The 18930-nt window shown below is 46.2% G+C and overlaps 1 protein-coding gene across 3 annotated transcripts in view; it reads left to right on the top strand.

The window, feature by feature from the left end:
- Nucleotides 1–18930, top strand: part of LOC144755675 (X-linked retinitis pigmentosa GTPase regulator-interacting protein 1-like) — a 434709-nt gene that overhangs the window by 221578 nt on the left and 194201 nt on the right. For all 3 annotated transcript variants that reach the window (XM_078644845.1, XM_078644846.1, XM_078644848.1), the window contains one exon: nucleotides 10854–11318. In XM_078644845.1, coding sequence (XP_078500971.1) covers nucleotides 10854–11318 — 465 coding nt within the window. The remainder of the gene's footprint in view (nucleotides 1–10853; nucleotides 11319–18930) is intronic.

Below are 18930 nucleotides of genomic sequence, written 5' to 3'. Positions count from 1 at the left end.
GTATTGAAATGCCTTCAGGTGTCTGTTCCAGATCAGGGGCGGCTTTAGCACTGGTGGATCCCTGTGCGGCAATGTTTGTTAGCGTCCCCCACGGATTCCCTCACTGCCACCCTTTAACTGTGCCCCTCAGATCTCCATAACCACTCTCTCTCAGATACATTTAATACGTTTAGCACCACTCATAACAGTGTAGGGCGTCAGAGCACTTTACATCACACACACATTAAACAGAGACAATCAATCATACGAGTCATCAGTGTATACAAAATGTTACATAAGAGGTGGAGCAGTCACTTGTCATCCATAATGGTAGGCAGTATAGTTTTCCAGCAGGTGTCTGTGAAGGTCTAGATCTGTCAACCTTAGGATGGGCTTACCTGAAACCTTTTGCCTGTTTTCCTTCTTTTTTGCTGAAGTTCGTTTTTGTTGGCCTTAGGACTTGGTGCACTTTAGCTCTACTAATCAGTGCTAAAGTGCTCAGGCTCATTTCACTTAACATGTTTACATTGGTTTACACATGATTGGCATTTTAATGGACTGCTTTGTCCTTTGTAGGGTGGTATACCATGTACCCAGGGCCAGTAAATGAAATGCTACTACTTGGCTTGCAGCACTTACAGTGCCACCCACTTACGTAGCCCCATAAAAAATGTCCCAGGCCTGCCATTGCATTTTTAAACTGCTTATTTGACTTGGCAATATAAACCCCTTGCAAAGCCCTTAACTCTCCTTTTTTAACATATGCATCGCCCCTAAGGTAAGTCCTAGGTAGCTCACAGGGCGGGATGAATTGTAATTAAAGGGTTGGACATGCACTTTTAAGTTTTACATGTCCTGACAGTGAAAACCTCAACATTCTTTTTTCACTTCATTGAGACCTACCTGTCCCACTGGATAACATAGAGTTGCCCTATTACATTTAATAAATGCTAACCTTTGAATAGCGACAGATAAGCATTTCATTTGGTATCTTTGAAATTTTAATAACAAAATCCTATTTAATGGTAAAGTTAGATTTTAAATTACAATTTTGAAAATGGCAGTTTTAGAAAGTTACGATTCAGAAAAGGGGGGTGGTGATGAACAGAGTGTCTGAATTAAGCAGACCACTCTTACCCAGTCCAAAGATCAGGGCTTGATCCATCACCGTTATTTAGCTCACTGCCCCATCCCAGCTCAGAACCTGGCTATATGCAAATTAGTCTGTCCCTGGCCCAGTGCATCATGGGAACAGGGCAGACCAAACTACCAAGCCAATTCTTCACCAGAAAGGAGACAAGCTTCCGGGGACCGGTTTCTGGCATTACAGCCGTCGTCGGCCCGGCTTGCTTGAATACTGATGGAGCAGTGAGCAAGGGACTCATGTCTGAGTATACCCTGCCACACCTATAGTGGCCAAAAACGATTCAGAAAAGGGGGGTGGTGGGCCAACACCCTCACATTGTCCACCCCACTTTGGACCTCGTACAGGCTGGGCACCCTCTGTCATTGTAGTGGCTTCGATAAATGGGACACAATAGGCATATCCACTATTGGTGACTTACTTCACAAGGGCAGGCTACTAACATTCAAAGAACTCCAAAACACGTACAATCTGGCAAACTCTGAGGCCTTCCGATACCTTCAAATTAAACACGCCATCCTCACCAACATCCCAGACCTCGCCTCCCTCCCACAGTCCTCGCCCCTTGAGGACAGACTCCTGTCCGAGCCCCTTCAAGCTAAAGCGATCTCTTACACATACCGCAAATTGTGCAACAACATGCCAAATTCTTTCCATCTCCTGCGGGATGAATGGCAGACTGACGTTGGCAATCTGGAAGATGCAGAGTGGCAGTCGGCACTGATGTCCCCGCGTGAATCAGCCATCAATCATAGATATCGGTTGATACAGTTAAAAATACTACACAGGACTTACATGTCAGGCCCCCTCTTAGCTAAAATCGGCCGTCGCCCATCTGACCTTTGCCTCCGTCACTGTGGCTCAACGGGCACTTTCTATCATATCCTGTGGAAATGCCCTGTAGTCCACGACCTCTGGCACCGAGCTGTCCTGAAAATGACTGATGCCCTAGGAAAACCGGTCCCTCTGACTCCCAAATGCGCGCTGCTTAATGTATGGGACCCCACAGACCTCACAGTGATAGAACAGCACTGGGCGGACCTGAGCTTCCTCCTCATAAAGCGTGAGATAGCTATGCATTGGGGTTCGCCACATAAACCGCTCCTGATTAGGTGGGTAGCTGCAATGGATGTGTGCATGCTGTCGGAAAAATCAGTTTACAAAACCAGGGGCTGCCCAGGGGTCTGGGATAAGAAGTGGGGTCGATGGAATGCATATAGGGGCGAATTATGTACTTGCCCGACGGCGGATATGGCTATGACCAGGCAGGTCGTCATTCGGTGAGTGTGGATACGATTACTGTCATGCCATGCGTGCTCTGTGGCAAAGAATGCTGACTGCAAATGTTCACATAGATGTTTCCTCTGCTTTACTTAGTTACGTTTGTTTACAATGAAAATACCATAGACCTATAGATTATCCGATACGCAACTCTGGCTGTTTTGTGCACACCTTGCTAACGCGCCGCCGAGCCCCCGGGATGTCGGCTGAATGGCTGTGTTGTTCTGAGACTCTCGCTATGTGCTCGTATGTACTGCAGCCGGCCCTCGGGGTTGTAGGCTCTATGCTGTGTCACTTTGAAATATACATTAAAGGTCTTGGGAAAAAAAAAAAAAAAGAAAAAAAAAAAAAAGAAAAGGGGGGTGGTGATGAACAGAGAGTCTGAATTAAGCAGACCACTCTTACCCAGTCCAAAGATCAGGGCTTGATCCATCACCGTTATTTAGCTCACTGCCCCATCCCAGCTCAGGACCTGGCTATATGCAAATTAGTCTGTCCCTGGCCCAGTGCATCATGGGAACAGGGCAGACCAAACTACCAAGCCAATTCTTCACCAGAAAGGAGACAAGCTTCCGGGGACCGGTTTCTGGCATTACAGCCGTCGTCGGCCCGGCTTGCTTGAATCCTGATGGAGCAGTGAGCAAGGGACTCATGTCTGAGTATACCCTGCCACACCTATAGTGGCCAAAAACGATTCAGAAAAGGGGGGTGGTGATGAACAGAGTGTCTGAATTAAGCAGACCACTCTTACCCAGTCCAAAGATCAGGGCTTGATCCATCACCGTTATTTAGCTCACTGCCCCATCCCAGATCAGAACCTGGCTATATGCAAATTAGTCTGTCCCTGGCCCAGTGCATCATGGGAACAGGGCAGACCAAACTACCAAGCCAATTCTTCACCAGAAAGGAGACAAGCTTCCGGGGACCGGTTTCTGGCATTACAGCCGTCGTCGGCCCGGCTTGCTTGAATCCTGATGGAGCAGTGAGCAAGGGACTCATGTCTGAGTATACCCTGCCACACCTATAGTGGCCAAAAACGATTCAGAAAAGGGGGGTGGTGATGAACAGAGTGTCTGAATTAAGCAGACCACTCTTACCCAGTCCAAAGATCAGGGCTTGATCCATCACCGTTATTTAGCTCACTGCCCCATCCCAGCTCAGAACCTGGCTATATGCAAATTAGTCTGTCCCTGGCCCAGTGCATCATGGGAACAGGGCAGACCAAACTACCAAGCCAATTCTTCACCAGAAAGGAGACAAGCTTCCGGGGACCGGTTTCTGGCATTACAGCCGTCGTCGGCCCGGCTTGCTTGAATCCTGATGGAGCAGTGAGCAAGGGACTCATGTCTGAGTATACCCTGCCACACCTATAGTGGCTAAAAACGATTCAGAAAAGGGGGGTGGTGATGAACAGAGTGTCTGAATTAAACAGACCACTCTTACCCAGTCCAAAGATCAGGGCTTGATCCATCACCGTTATTTAGCTCACTGCCCCATCCCAGCTCAGAACCTGGCTATATGCAAATTAGTCTGTCCCTGGCCCAGTGCATCATGGGAACAGGGCAGACCAAACTACCAAGCCAATTCTTCACCAGAAAGGAGACAAGCTTCCGGGGACCAGTTTCTGGCATTACAGCCGTCGTCGGCCCGGCTTGCTTGAATCCTGATGGGGCAGTGAGCAAGGGACTCATGTCTGAGTATACCCTGCCACACCTATAGTGGCCAAAAACGATTCAGAAAAGGGGGGTGGTGATGAACAGAGTGTCTGAATTAAGCAGACCACTCTTACCCAGTCTAAAGATCAGGGCTTGATCCATCACCGTTATTTAGCTCACTGCCCCATCCCAGCTCAGAACCTGGCTATATGTAAATTAGTCTGTCCCTGGCCCAGTGCATCATGGGAACAGGGCAGACCAAACTACCAAGCCAATTCTTCACCAGAAAGGAGACAAGCTTCCGGGGACCGGTTTCTGGCATTACAGCCGTCGTCGGCCCGGCTTGCTTGAATCCTGATGGAGCAGTGAGCAAGGGACTCATGTCTGAGTATACCCTGCCATACCTATAGTGGCCAAAAACGATTCAGAAAAGGGGGGAAACTCTGTCCATCACCACCCCTTGTTGTTAAATATTTTGTCCACCCTAAGCGTGGAAGGGTATACTCAGATGTGAGTCCCTTGCTCATTGCACCATCAGGATTCAAGCAAGCCGGGCCGACGACGGCTGAGATGCCAGAAACCGGTCCCCGGAAGCTTGTTTCCTTCCCAGTGTAAGAATTGGCTTGGTAGTTTGCTTTGCCCTGTTCCCATCATGCACTGGGACAGGAACAGACTAATTTGCATATAGCCAGGTTCTGAACTGGGATGGTGCAGTGAGCTAAAAAACGGTGTTGGATCTAGCCCTGATCTCTTGACTGGGTGAGAGTATTCTGCTTAATTCAGAAACTCTGTCCATCACCACCCCTTGTTGTTAAATATTTTGTCCACCCTAAGCGTGGAAGGGTATACTCAGATGTGAGTCCCTTGCTCATTGCACCATCAGGATTCAAGCAAGCCGGGCCGACGACGGCTGAAATGCCAGAAACCGGTCCCCGGAAGCTTGTTTCCTTCCCAGTGTAAGAATTGGCTTGGTAGTTTGGTTTGCCCTGTTCCCATCATGCACTGGGACAGGAACAGACTAATTTGCATATAGCCAGGTTCTGAACTGGGATGGTGCAGTGAGCTAAAAAACGGTGTTGGATCTAGCCCTGATCTCTTGACTGGGTGAGAGTATTCTGCTTAATTCAGAAACTCTGTCCATCACCACCCCTTGTTGTTAAATATTTTGTCCACCCTAAGCGTGGAAGGGTATACTCAGATGTGAGTCCCTTGCTCATTGCACCATCAGGATTCAAGCAAGCCGGGCCGACGACGGCTGAAATGCCAGAAACCGGTCCCCGGAAGCTTGTTTCCTTCCCAGTGTAAGAATTGGCTTGGTAGTTTGGTTTGCCCTGTTCCCATCATGCACTGGGACAGGAACAGACTAATTTGCATATAGCCAGGTTCTGAACTGGGATGGTGCAGTGAGCTAAAAAACGGTGTTGGATCTAGCCCTGATCTCTTGACTGGGTGAGAGTATTCTGCTTAATTCAGAAACTCTGTCCATCACCACCCCTTGTTGTTAAATATTTTGTCCACCCTAAGCGTGGAAGGGTATACTCAGATGTGAGTCCCTTGCTCATTGCACCATCAGGATTCAAGCAAGCCGGGCCGACGACGGCTGAAATGCCAGAAACAGGTCCCCAGAAGCTTGTTTCCTTCCCAGTGTAAGAATTGGCTTGGTAGTTTGGTTTGCCCTGTTCCCATCATGCACTGGGACAGGAACAGACTAATTTGCATATAGCCAGGTTCTGAACTGGGATGGTGCAGTGAGCTAAAAAACGGTGTTGGATCTAGCCCTGATCTCTTGACTGGGTGAGAGTATTCTGCTTAATTCAGAAACTCTGTCCATCACCACCCCTTGTTGTTAAATATTTTGTCCACCCTAAGCGTGGAAGGGTATACTCAGATGTGAGTCCCTTGCTCATTGCACCATCAGGATTCAATCAAGCCGGGCCGACGACGGCTGAAATGCCAGAAACCGGTCCCCGGAAGCTTGTTTCCTTCCCAGTGTAAGAATTGGCTTGGTAGTTTGGTTTGCCCTGTTCCCATCATGCACTGGGACAGGAACAGACTAATTTGCATATAGCCAGGTTCTGAACTGGGATGGTGCAGTGAGCTAAAAAACGGTGTTGGATCTAGCCCTGATCTCTTGACTGGGTGAGAGTATTCTGCTTAATTCAGAAACTCTGTCCATCACCACCCCTTGTTGTTAAATATTTTGTCCACCCTAAGCGTGGAAGGGTATACTCAGATGTGAGTCCCTTGCTCATTGCACCATCAGGATTCAAGCAAGCCGGGCCGACGACGGCTGAAATGCCAGAAACCGGTCCCCGGAAGCTTGTTTCCTTCCCAGTGTAAGAATTGGCTTGGTAGTTTGGTTTGCCCTGTTCCCATCATGCACTGGGACAGGAACAGACTAATTTGCATATAGCCAGGTTCTGAACTGGGATGGAGCAGTGAGCTAAAAAACGGTGTTGGATCTAGCCCTGATCTCTTGACTGGGTGAGAGTATTCTGCTTAATTCAGAAACTCTGTCCATCACCACCCCTTGTTGTTAAATATTTTGTCCACCCTAAGCGTGGAAGGGTATACTCAGATGTGAGTCCCTTGCTCATTGCACCATCAGGATTCAAGCAAGCCGGGCCGACGACGGCTGAAATGCCAGAAACCGGTCCCCGGAAGCTTGTTTCCTTCCCAGTGTAAGAATTGGCTTGGTAGTTTGGTTTGCCCTGTTCCCATCATGCACTGGGACAGGAACAGACTAATTTGCATATAGCCAGGTTCTGAACTGGGATGGTGCAGTGAGCTAAAAAACGGTGTTGGATCTAGCCCTGATCTCTTGACTGGGTGAGAGTATTCTGCTTAATTCAGAAACTCTGTCCATCACCACCCCTTGTTGTTAAATAGTTTTAGAAAGTTGGCATTTTTTGCCCTTAGCCATTTGGTATCTGCCACCTCCCCTGTGTCACATGACTCAGTGTAACTTAAAGTTAGACTTTGTGAATTCTTCCCAGACAGTCACACAATAGGTGGATTAGGTGTGCCTGAATGGGTTATCTGCTGGCAGGATGGGGGCAGAGCTGGGCATAGCCCCACTCGCAACTGAATAGGCTGTGCGCTGCATTCAAACAAAGTGCTTGTCACCTCCACATTGTCAGGTAGGGTGTAAGGGCAGTGGAGTAAGGAAATTCCAAACACTTCAAAAAGAAACCTCTAAAAACTTCTCCTAACTTTGAAGACGGTACCTGGTATGAAAATTGGGCTCTCAGATCCACTTTTCAGTTCACATTCTGGACCTGTGTAAAGGACTTGCAGAGGACTGTCTGCTGCTGTAGGCTGCTGTGTACTCCACAAGACTGTTTTGCTTCACCTGGAAGGACTGCTCCGCTGCCTGGAACCTGACTCGAACCCTTAGAGACCAGCCCTGCTGTCTGAGGCCTACATCTTTACCTGAACCCAGGACTACTAGAATGTCTCTAAGGGCTAGTTTTCTGGCCTCTTGTGCCACAGGGACAGCAAAGACTCCTGCCACCTTGAACCCACTCCTGGGCCCAGCCTGAGTGAGTCCTGAACCCTCAAGTGCTGCCCCAACAGCCCTGGACCCTTGGTTGTGGTGCTAAAGGTCCCCATATAACCCACAAACAAAACTTGGGAAAAGTTCTGGATAGAAACTGTTTTGAGAAACAAGGGAAGGCTGGGATCGACATGCTCGTCAATCCTCCCAAGGTGCATCGCCGGTCGGTCTGAATTTGCGGCTGCTTTTGCTTCTTTCTTCTCTGCAGCAGCTAGTACTGTTCAGCAGTCCTTCACCAAAGAAGTATCCAACCTCCTAGAATTGTCTTTGGCTACAGCCTCCTGCCTCGTCCCATTAGATGTTTTTAACTTCCATGAAAGTGACTAATTCCGAACGTAGAAATCTTCACCGCGGCTTCATCCAGCAGTTCCCCAACGACGATGCTCCTTCCCCGGATACCACCTACAGCCTTGCCCCACTGAACTTTAGCTTCTCTGAATATTTTTCTTGAAAATTCTTCTACGTCCGAAGGTAAGCACCAACTGGGCCTAATCCACGTCTTGTATCCGACCCATTCTCCACCGCGGTTGATGCTATTTTTGGAACTTAATCGGCCTCGCGCAACTAGATGCGGTTGGTGCTTGGTTCTTTTAGACGCTAGTTTCTACTACAAACAAAATCATAACGCTGTTTCAAACAATTAGATTTTTGTTGTTTGGGTGTCAAATAATTTATAAAAATATACTCCGTTTTTCTAAATTGGTGGGGATTGTTCTTGTGTTGTGTTTTCACTTTATTATAGTTTGCACATAATTACTTTACACATTGCCTTTAAGTTAAGACTGACAGCTTTTTGTGCAAAGCTACTCAGGGTTAAGTTTAGGTTAATTTAGTGATTTTTTGTGGTTCACCCTGCCACTGTGGCTGGTTATGGACCAGGGCTCACACCCCAGTCAACCAACAATCCAATTTCTAACAGAAGGTATTTGTTAAAGCTTCCTGCATCCTATGTTAAATGACTAGTTTCAAGAGAGACCATGCTGACAATCTGCTAGAGACATGGAAAACCTAACAACACTACCATGTGCCCACATGCATCCATACAAACCACTGTAGTGCATTATTGAAGTTGATGTCAAAAGGCCAAGAGCACAGATTATTAGCATGGTTCTGGGCAGATGATATTTTACATTGCTGTCATGATAGAAATATGATAGCTATATGATCATATGTATATAGAACAGCTTTTTAAGGTGATGGAAAAGAAAAATAAAGGAGTAGTGGGTCAGACAGCAGAAACTGGCATCAAGGTTTTTTGGTCTGGACAGGGCTTCTGGAACAGTTTGGGTGAGAAATAGCTTGGCTAAGTGTAAAGCCCCAAATTAAACATTTTAGAATTAAAGAAGTCACATGTTGCTTTGAATAATTTAGCGGAAGGTGACAACGGAGTAAGAAATGGTGATTCCTATTAGAGGGTGTCCAGGCAAGACACACTTCATTACTGGCACTGGAAGACAAAGCAGAGAGTGGAAAGGGCTGTGGTTTGATAGGGTCGAGCTCAAGGAAATACAGTGACATCAATCCAGTATATGATTGAGACAGCTTATTAGGTGTTTGGTTCGATGTCAACCACAAATGACACTTTTGCCTTGCTTCTGAGTTGCACGGTAGTGGTGGGATGGTATATTTACGAGCAAATTTACCGTTACCATGTGGTAAAGCCCCTTGGAATGAGGAATTATATTATATATTATATTTATATTTATTCATTTGTAGAGTGCATGGTTACACCAACGGTGTGTCCCCGCGCTGAGACATATCCAGATGAGAGTGACTGCTATTATACCACGTGAGACGGGATGTATCGATCATAAAACCGCACAGATTTCCCAATGGTCTGTTTTTTTACTACATACATGGGCCACCTTCTATATGTGGATGGTAAATATATACTTCTGAGTCAGAGTGGACGGGAGAGACGTTCTGGAGACTATGGGAGGAAAATGAAAAAAAAGTTCTGGCACAGGGAGCATTTTATACTGCCCCACCAGGAAAAACCAGGAAATTAGCCTTGACATCTGCTGCAATCAAAACCTCATGCTATGTTTCTGGGTGAAATTTTCACTTTGAAAGATCGGATCCTGGGGAAACAGGTGGGGAAACACTGGCCCATTGTGAATAAGGCGGAGGGGAAGTCTACACAGTAATTTGGCTCTGCCTGACTCATGATTTGGGCTTTGGAGGTAAAGATATGTGCCATCAGTAAACGTGAGGGTCCAAATCCACTGACCCCCACTATATTTAGATATAGAGTGAACACCGCGGGAAGCACAGTCGATCTATGTGGCACCCTCAAGGGAAGGCTGGGGGCAGCCTCAGTCTTCCATCTGACCTAAGTCCAGCCAATTAGAAAGACTGGCAACCTTCTCAGAATTTCCTCCTGCATATCCTTAATATGGAGTGAGTAGGCAATAGTCCACCAAGAATGATCATGTCAAAACCTGCCAAAGAATACAAGGAAAATGGGCAGGTACTCGTTGGCAGAGGTCATCATTTGCCAACAGAAAGTTTTGCTGTCTTGGTGCTACACCAGGGATGGAATCCATCGGAAACATGAAGATTCGATTATTTGAAGAAATATGAATTTCGATTTGAGAAGTAGCGCATTTATTCAGTGTAGCAATGACTAAGCCAAGTTAGTAATCAGTGTGTCACATTATACATATGGGTAAATTTCCACGAGTGGCCTATTGTTCTGTTAGTACACTGGGCTCACTCGGGTAAACATGGGCCATTAAGAGCTGATCATGGCTGGTGTCTATGAATTTGGACACCATAGGCAAAATTCAAATGTCCCCCTCTCCTTCAGTGAATGACAGGTCGTACCCTGCCATTAAACTCTGGACTTGACGATTTGACCTAATAAATATGATAGATCTATGATAAAAAAAAAAGTGATTTAAGTATATGATGGGATAGTTGACACTCTTAAGTGCATGATAGAGGTAAGGTGTGCCAGTCAGGTCAGTAAGGCTGACTGCTCCTTAAAAGATGATTATCATTCTAACTTACAACCCGAAGTGTTGGTAAAAGAATTGTACTTAGCTCTGGGTGATGTCTGACTCGTGAATGCCGTATGGGTTCTTAATGCAAGAGTTGTATATGTCATTTCCAAACTTAATAATTGCCACATGGCTAATTCATTATTTCTGTTCATCTGTAGATGGTCTGTAGATGAAGTCTTCACATCCACAGCTTCACTGATATGAGCTCCTTTCTTTCTCCACTCTCATATAAGTCACACATCACAGATGGATTGCGGAGGCTGGGCATTCCCCAGGCAGCTTGGGAGGAAAAGGTGGAGGCAAAGAAGAAAGCAGACGAGAAGACACCGGTCGAGAAAGATGAAAGTGCTTGGATTGACAACCCAGCAAGAAAGTTGCGCAAGATGGAAATGGTACATACGGAGACCTCTAGAAAGAACCTCTACGAGACAGAGGTTGGACATATGGAGACCTGTGGAAAGAAGCTCTATGAGATGGAGGTGGGGCATATGGAGAGCTCTGAAAATAAGCGTAATGGACTGGAGGTCACAGAGGAAGAGAACACAGTGACAAGATGGCAAAAGATGAAGGAGGGCCCCTTGGAGACCCCGACAAGAAAGTTACAGGATATTGAAGCAGAGCACGCAGAAACCATTCTCGAATTGGAGAAGACCAGGGACATGTTGATCCTTCAGCATAAAATCAACAAAGACTATCAGGTAATGCAGGAACACACTACAGCATCCGTGGTGTGTGATTTTTTTGTGTTGGCTAGGAGGGACTATGGGTTGAATTAGTAATAGTATCAGTACCCTCGTACAATAATGTACTAATTCATGCAGAGGAAGGGGGTCATTCAAACACCAATTATGGACTACAGTTCTTTTTTTGCTTGTGTTTTTACTACTTTCTTTCTGTGTTTACTTAATTCTTGCTTTCTCTTCCTTGTGGTTCCTTCCTCTTGTACTAGCTTTACTTCCTTTTATAATGCCTTCTTTTTCTTTCCACCCCCTTTCTATGTTTTCCTCTGTCCTTTCTGATTCCATAGTTGTATTCCCTTCTTCCTATTTCAGTTTCCTTCGTTCCATCTATTCTTTCTTTCAATGTTCCCCAGCCTACTTTTTTCTCCCATTCTACCTTTCTTTTTATGCATCTTTTTTTCTTTTCCACTTCCACCTTTCTTTTCTTTTTCGTCCTTTTTTTATGTCCGTTTCCTTTCACCCTTTCTGTCTTCCTTGTCATGTTTTCCTTTTCTCTTCATTTCATTCCTTTTCAGTTTCTTTCAACTCTTTTTCCCATTTAGTATCTCTTATGCTTTCTTGTCTTCCTTTTTTATTGTGTTCTTTCTCTCTTGCTTCCTTCCGTCCATTCTTCTTTTCCTTCCGAGCTCCTCAAACTCCATTCTTCTCCTTACTATCGCTCTCTCTATGTCTTTACATTTATCTATGCCTCTCGCCATGGCCCTAATTCCACTTGCTAGTATTCATTCTCTCACAATTCCTTCTCTTCCATCTTTTTGAAAATCTGTTGTGGTATATTATCTTCTTGCCTCTAGCTTGACTTATATTGAGGGCCACTGGAATTATGAAGGGAGAGGAACAAATTATGCACCAGTGTTGCCTACATTTTGATGAAAGAAAATGCAAATGATGCAGCGTAATTCAGAAACATGTTAGGGACTATTACCAAATTATTATGTCCATTTTGCACTTGTTATCACCATTTAGGCAAATGTTACACCTAATTAGTATCAATTTAACACGTAAATAGAGAAATCAGTAACAGAAAGATGATCAGTGACCCTTTGCAGTTGATCTTCCACGTAGCAGCAGCACTTATAGCAGCGTTTTAGTAACTCTTGAACCATTTGAACTAGAATTCTTTTTTGTTGTTAAAATCTGCAAATTACGCTGCTGCTGATCGATTAGTGGGCAAGTGTGGCTAATACATAACTATGCGGAATACATCACCACTGCATAATTGTTTAATTCCAGTAGACCTGGTTACATGTTGTTCTTTCCTCTCCTTTCACTGTCCCTCCATGATGCTGTAGCTGGTGGGTGAGGATAGAGGGGTCATTATAAAGCATGCTTGGGGCATCAATATGCCTGTGAGGTAGGCCAATATTAAACAGGAATTTCACAAAATCTACTTGTTTTGACACTGTGAAACTCTATCCGAATTTGAGCATGTCAAAGACAAGAATGGTGTGCACCTTTAGCAACATTGATTCTAATAAAAGCTGTTCCCTCTCCAGATTCATAATAATAGCCCTGGCACTATGCTAAGACCTAATAACTACGTTCATACTGTCACTCTTGCAGAGAAGGGTACCGGGCACAAAGCACAGCCTCAAACCTTGCCCTGTAGTCCGTAGAGCTGGGACCAGTGCATACTGTGAGCTGCAGTATGGAGACGGCATGGCTTGGGGTCTTGCTTTTTGCCCACTGCCAACTTGATATGGCCAGCAAGAACTTCAGGTAAAAAGTCTAAGTACAGGGGACAGCCAGATCCATGGACACTTTCCCTTTTAAATATTTGATCTTGGGAAAAACAGGAATACTGGGGCATAGGGCATGCATGAAGAGCATGAACATGACCCGAGGAAGTGTTTTCTTTGCACAGCTGATCGGTGCAATCCGGTGTTATTTTATTTTTTCGAAGCCTGCTTCATTAGCTAATAGTAACAAATGTACATTTGCTCCAATGATTGTGCATGTGAACAAAATAGGGTAGATTCATTCTAAGCAGTGTGCTGCAAAACCTAAGACGACTGACAACTACCAACATATATAATTTAAGCTACTTTTGGAAACAAAATGACACAGTAGTACAGACAACTCTTGAATAATCCTGAATAATCACTGATACTGTACAACATACTTCGTGACCCCATGCATTATTCTGAGAGTTAAAGGGATTTTAAGATAGTTTTTTTTCTTTTAAAAACAAAGCTGGTGTGTTACAGTAGCTTTTAGACGTATTTTTTGTGGTGCAGTGTATCCTTTCTAAACTGAATTTCCATTGTGAACTTTGTTGTCATTGATTTAACAAATAACGTAGGTTGACTTGCAACAAATGTTACACATTTTAAGCATTGATAATTATAAGCATTGCTATTAGTCAACTCAGTGATACTCAGTTTATCAATCTCAGAATGATGAAAGGCTGAAATGCTTCTGCTGGGATTACACCTTGATCCAGCACTAGGCACAACAAGATTGCAAGAATACCAAGACATTTTATGTGTCTTCAGTAAAATGTTTGGTAGAGCAGTCTTCGTTTGTGCTAGGAGGCAACTCACTCGTCTGTTCCTTTGCTGACCGGACCCCCACTGGACCTGGAACCTCTTGTGTGCTGTTGCTGGGGCTGTGAGGGCGCCGCGGGCGTCGTGCTGGATTCGTAGGCGTGCCGCTGACCGCCTCCCTACCGCTGCGGGACTGCGAGGCGATTGTAGCACCTGTAGCCGCTTCCCGCAGCGGCCACGCCCCCTTGATTGCTGAGGACTATAGGAGCAGTACGGGCTTTCTGCGAAGCGGGACGCGTGCGGGACAAAGCTCGGGGCTAAGCCCGGGCAAAGGGCGGGCCGTTGTGTGGCCGTTAGGTGGCTGTTGGAGGCTGGGCTGTGGCATTCCCCTTTAATCCCTCGTTTTACTGTATTTTGTTGTATTTTATGTTGTGAACATACTGCCACTCGCTGTAGCTTTTGATTACCCGCCCCACCACGGGCACCCTGCTGCCCTGCCGTTGGAGCACTACCCACAGTCTATCCTTAAGTCTTTACCTTGGGAATAGGAGGCATTGCAAATAGTCACTATTATGGACTCACCGACGTTGAGCAGTGTGGGGGGAAACACTAATAAAGGCACCTTAGACAAATATTTCAAAAAATCCACCTCTGAGATGGATAGGGAAATTGCACTGGCTGAACGTAGGGTAGAATGTCGTCGCTCTATAGAAGGGATTAAAGCCAGCCTTTCCTCATCAACAGTATCCCAGACTCTAATTTCTGGTCATAGCGTAGCCCCAGTTAGCGAGGATCCCCTTGCTACTCAGGGCATTCCTGTACTTTTACGGGACACTTCCCCCTTACCTCTCCCAATAGTTGTCTCAAATAGCATACCAATTAGTATTACACCATCAACAGGAACTACCGGTGCAGGACAAGAAGCTTCATCTGTTACTCCGCGTATAGCCAAAATGATTGCTAGGAATATACCAAGAAAACTGGAAGCCTCAAAAGTATGTGGTCCGCCCCCAAATAAAAGACGTAGGAGGGGGGTTCTCTTCTAAAAGGTAGGATCAGTCACTCTGACTTTGGTACGGGTAAAAGGGCGAACCCAGCCTCTGCTCCCAAACCAAAGCAAGTCCCTACACCAGTAGAGATTCAAATGGACCCCCAAGAAACAATACCACCTCCCGTATCGTCTGCCCCAACAACGGGCTTAGAACCTTCGAGTGGTGGACTGTTAGACTCCCAGACACATGTCCCCTCTCTTGACATCCTTGAGCATCTATTTAGGACATATACTCTTCCAATCCTAGAAAGATTATCGGGGATAGAGCACCGATTGGGGCAACTGGAAATGGCAATCTCTAATAAAAGTGACCTTGGTATTCCTAATGTAAACCCTCCTGCCGCAGATATATCTCACAATACCTCATCTGACAAGGTTAAAGAGCCCAATACATACAGTAAAATAGTGAGCAGAAACCCCGTAGGGACTAAACCAACCAAAACTGCTCCTCGACCACCCACGCACAGCTCAGGCGCCATCCCAAAGGGGAGAAATAGTTTGCCTGTAAGAAAAGCTCAGAAGGCTAGAGGGAGGGCGTCCCCGCATTGGGTTGAACATCGCAGGGGCCGCCAGGTTGAACTTCCCCCCGAAGCAGTTCCTTATGTGGTGGTGCTTACGGGTGTCCCTACACTGGAGGTTGATAAGAGAGAAGGACCCCTACAGCTCAAAAATAAAACTATGCACTGGTTGACTCAAAATAGGCCGCTCCCTGGTAATATTAATGGGGAGATCGTGCATGTACGCCGGCTCCCATGGCTGGGGAGCCGAGAAAAAGACATAAAGGGCGATCTTATTGTGGTCAATTTCAGAGACCCAGAAGCGGTTAGGCACATCCTTAGTTGGAAGCCTGGGAACCTAGGTAAAACAATTATGCCCTGTGATCTCACTTATTTCTATCCTAGAGCCCTAGTGGCTCCCTTGTCACGTCCTTGGCTACCCCCTGCTATACCGAGTAATTCTGGTACCAATTTTAACAACCATTACATGTTTTCATTGCCCAATTCCATGGCCCCAAAGAATGCTTCTGGGTGGGAAACGGTTCCCCATAGGGGCTATGGTAGTAATCCTGGGAGATTGGCTCATACGTTTGAAACAAGGGGGATGGAGCATCTGATCCCCTTTACACCTCTGGAATTCAACAATAGATTCGAGGCCTTCTCAGGCCTCGACGATTGCGAATGACGGTTGGATTTTCATACCAACCCTTCGCTATCCCCGAGGAGTAGTAGGAAAAACAAGAAGCCAAATAGTTGTAAACAGACCAGCTCAACTACTACTGTGCACTTTGGCCAGGGGAAGGTGGGAGGAACTGCTGCCAGTAACAGCTGTGGAAACGATAGGCTGCAATTGGATAACCCAATTCTTGGTAGTGTGCGGGTTTTAGACAATATCTTACCCGATAATGTACAAGTGCATGCACAGATCTATAGTGACCAGCCTGGCACGACCTCACTACCCCCTGTTTCCCCTAATCAGGATATGACATCTGCACCTGGGCCCCCTGTTTTGCAAAAGGCAAATGATCACATCTATACCAGGGCCCCGGGCCCTACATCTAAACATCAACCAGGAATTTTGAAGGTCTTGTCATGGAATGTTGCAGGTATTGCCAATAAAATTCACACTGACGACTGGGAATCCATAGTAACTAATAGTGATGTCTGTCTCTTTCAAGAGACTTGGGCCAGGGAATCTTTGTCCAGAACGGGGTATGCAATTCTTGAAATTAAGGCCAGTTGGAGTGGTAAGGGGAGGCCCTCAGGTGGCTTGGCGGTGTGGGTAGCCTGTCACATTGGCTGTACTGCAGAGAACATAGTAACATCCTCGCAGGACATACAGTGTGTTATATTGAAGTGGCCTAACGCCCCTAAACTAGCAATTATAAATGTTTACTCCCGTCCTGTTGGTCCAACCATGGAGTCTCCCACACTTGAGGACCTTTCGTCCTTTCTGGGGCAGTTACCTGCAGATTGCAAGATTGTGATGGGTGGTGACTTTAATTGTCACTTTGAACCCCTAGAAGGGCTGAGGGAGGGAGCTCTCACTGCAGAAGACGATTTCTGGGGCGTCCCGGTGTGCCAATCTCCCCATCCCAAATCATGGTCTCCACTGGCGGTACAAATTATGTCTTTGACGCTTAATTCAGCGATAAGGGCGTGTAATGGACGAACAATTTCAGATACCCCCTCACATTGTACCTTTAATAGGAAAGACCACGAGTCGCGCCTGGACTATATTTTTGTAGACATTAGCTTGTGGCCCAAGGTCGAGGATTTTAAAATAATTGCACGTACAGACAGTGACCACAATGCACTTTTACTACACTTGGTGCATTCTGTATTAGCACCCGGCCCCCAGCCTTCTGAGATCAGGGAGGATCCATGTAATTTGGTACTCACCTCGAATAGGCGTAGGGTTAAATGGGAGAAACTGGCAAACTCAAAAGATAGCACTAGGAAATTGTATGAGCTAGCACTCCCCAAGTTAGAAGAGCTGGACAAATTAATTAATCAATCTAGCCCCCAGGACTTTAACAAGAGACTAACCCAAATCCATGAGGAGCTGGTGGGTGCTATGGGTGAGGTCCTCTACCCAGAGGTAGCGCGGCGTAAGCAAAAGACTCAGGCCTCTTCCTGGTACAACTCAGCCTGTAAAAAGGCCAAGACTGAACTAATAACAGCAGTAAAAGCAGGTACAAACAGGACTAGGGTGGCCGAGCTTAGGTGTGAATACAAGGATGTAATGGCCCGGGCAAGGTCAGACTGGGACTGGGATAGATGGCAGGATCTCTTTTGTGCCCTTGAAATGAGGGACTCAAGGAGATTTTGGTCACTGGTAAACATCGGTTCAGGTGAACCAAAAGCTGCAGTAGAGCCCAATATTGCAGCTTCAGCGTGGTAATCCCACTTTGGTAAACTTTATGAAGAGAGCTCTGATTATACCAATGTTGCGGTTGCTGCCTTCCTGTCCCAGCCTACTGACAAGTTGGAGTTCACTCTTGGGGAGGTGGCCAGCGCAATAGATAGGCTGGCGATGGGGAAAGCACCGGGACTTGACAAGCTGCCTGGTGACCTTTTTAGGTCCCACCCTGAAATCTGGGCCCCGTACCTCCACATTCTTTTCAATTCTATTGCAGGTGGCATGGAGATCCCCTGTACTTGGCTGGGGGCAGAGATAGTACCCATTTTTAAAAAGGGCTGTCCTCTTCTCCCAGTCAATTACAGGACGATCAGCCTTATAGACGTGCCTCAAAAGCTCTTTTCCCGCCTCATATTGGACCATCTCCTGGACTGGATGGAGGATAGAGATATTCTAAGTCCTCTTCAGGCCGTCTTCAGGAAAAAAACGTCCACCATGGATCAGATCTTCCGCCTTGTTCTCCTCTGTGAGGATTGAGGGGGGGAGGCTGTACATAGTGTTCGTAGACCTGAGGTCAGCATTCGACCTAGTCCCCCGAAAAAAACTCTGGGAGGTTTTAAATGAGATGGGAGTCCCTGCGCATCTCTTACAGGCCATAATCAGACTTCATGAAGGTAATTTTGCCCAGGTCCGGTGTGGGAGGGGTGGACTTTTGTCAAACAAATTTCCTGTCCTTAGGGGGGTAAGGCAGGGTTGCGTTTTGGCGCCAACCCTGTTTTGCCTATATGTTAATAACGTCTTATCCCATCTTAGTAACGTTAAGGACAATGATGCCCCTTTTTTGGCAGGCAGGAGGGTGCCCGGCTATCATGTTTGCCGACGACACCCTCCTGCTTTCCAAATCTCCGATGGGGATACAGCGGACCCTGGATGGATTTGGTCTTTTTTGTAGACAGTATGGTCTAGAGATTAATACAGGGAAGACCAAATTCATGATTTTCAACCCCTCCCCCAAGACAAGATCAAATCCTTCATTAAGTTCTGTAAGCTTGGAGAGGGTAAAAACGTTTCAGTACTTAGGGGTAACCTTGCATGAGAACCTAGCATGGGAACCACAGATAGCAAGTTCTCGGATTAGGCTGTCTCAATTGTCTGGGGCGATTTTGAAGGTTAC

Source organism: Lissotriton helveticus, chromosome 5_1, assembly GCF_964261635.1.
Source record: "Lissotriton helveticus chromosome 5_1, aLisHel1.1, whole genome shotgun sequence".
NCBI classification, from domain to species: Eukaryota; Metazoa; Chordata; class Amphibia; order Caudata; family Salamandridae; genus Lissotriton; species Lissotriton helveticus.
The sequence above is the reverse complement of the archived record's forward strand: the minus strand, read 5'-3'. Positions and strand labels throughout refer to the sequence as shown.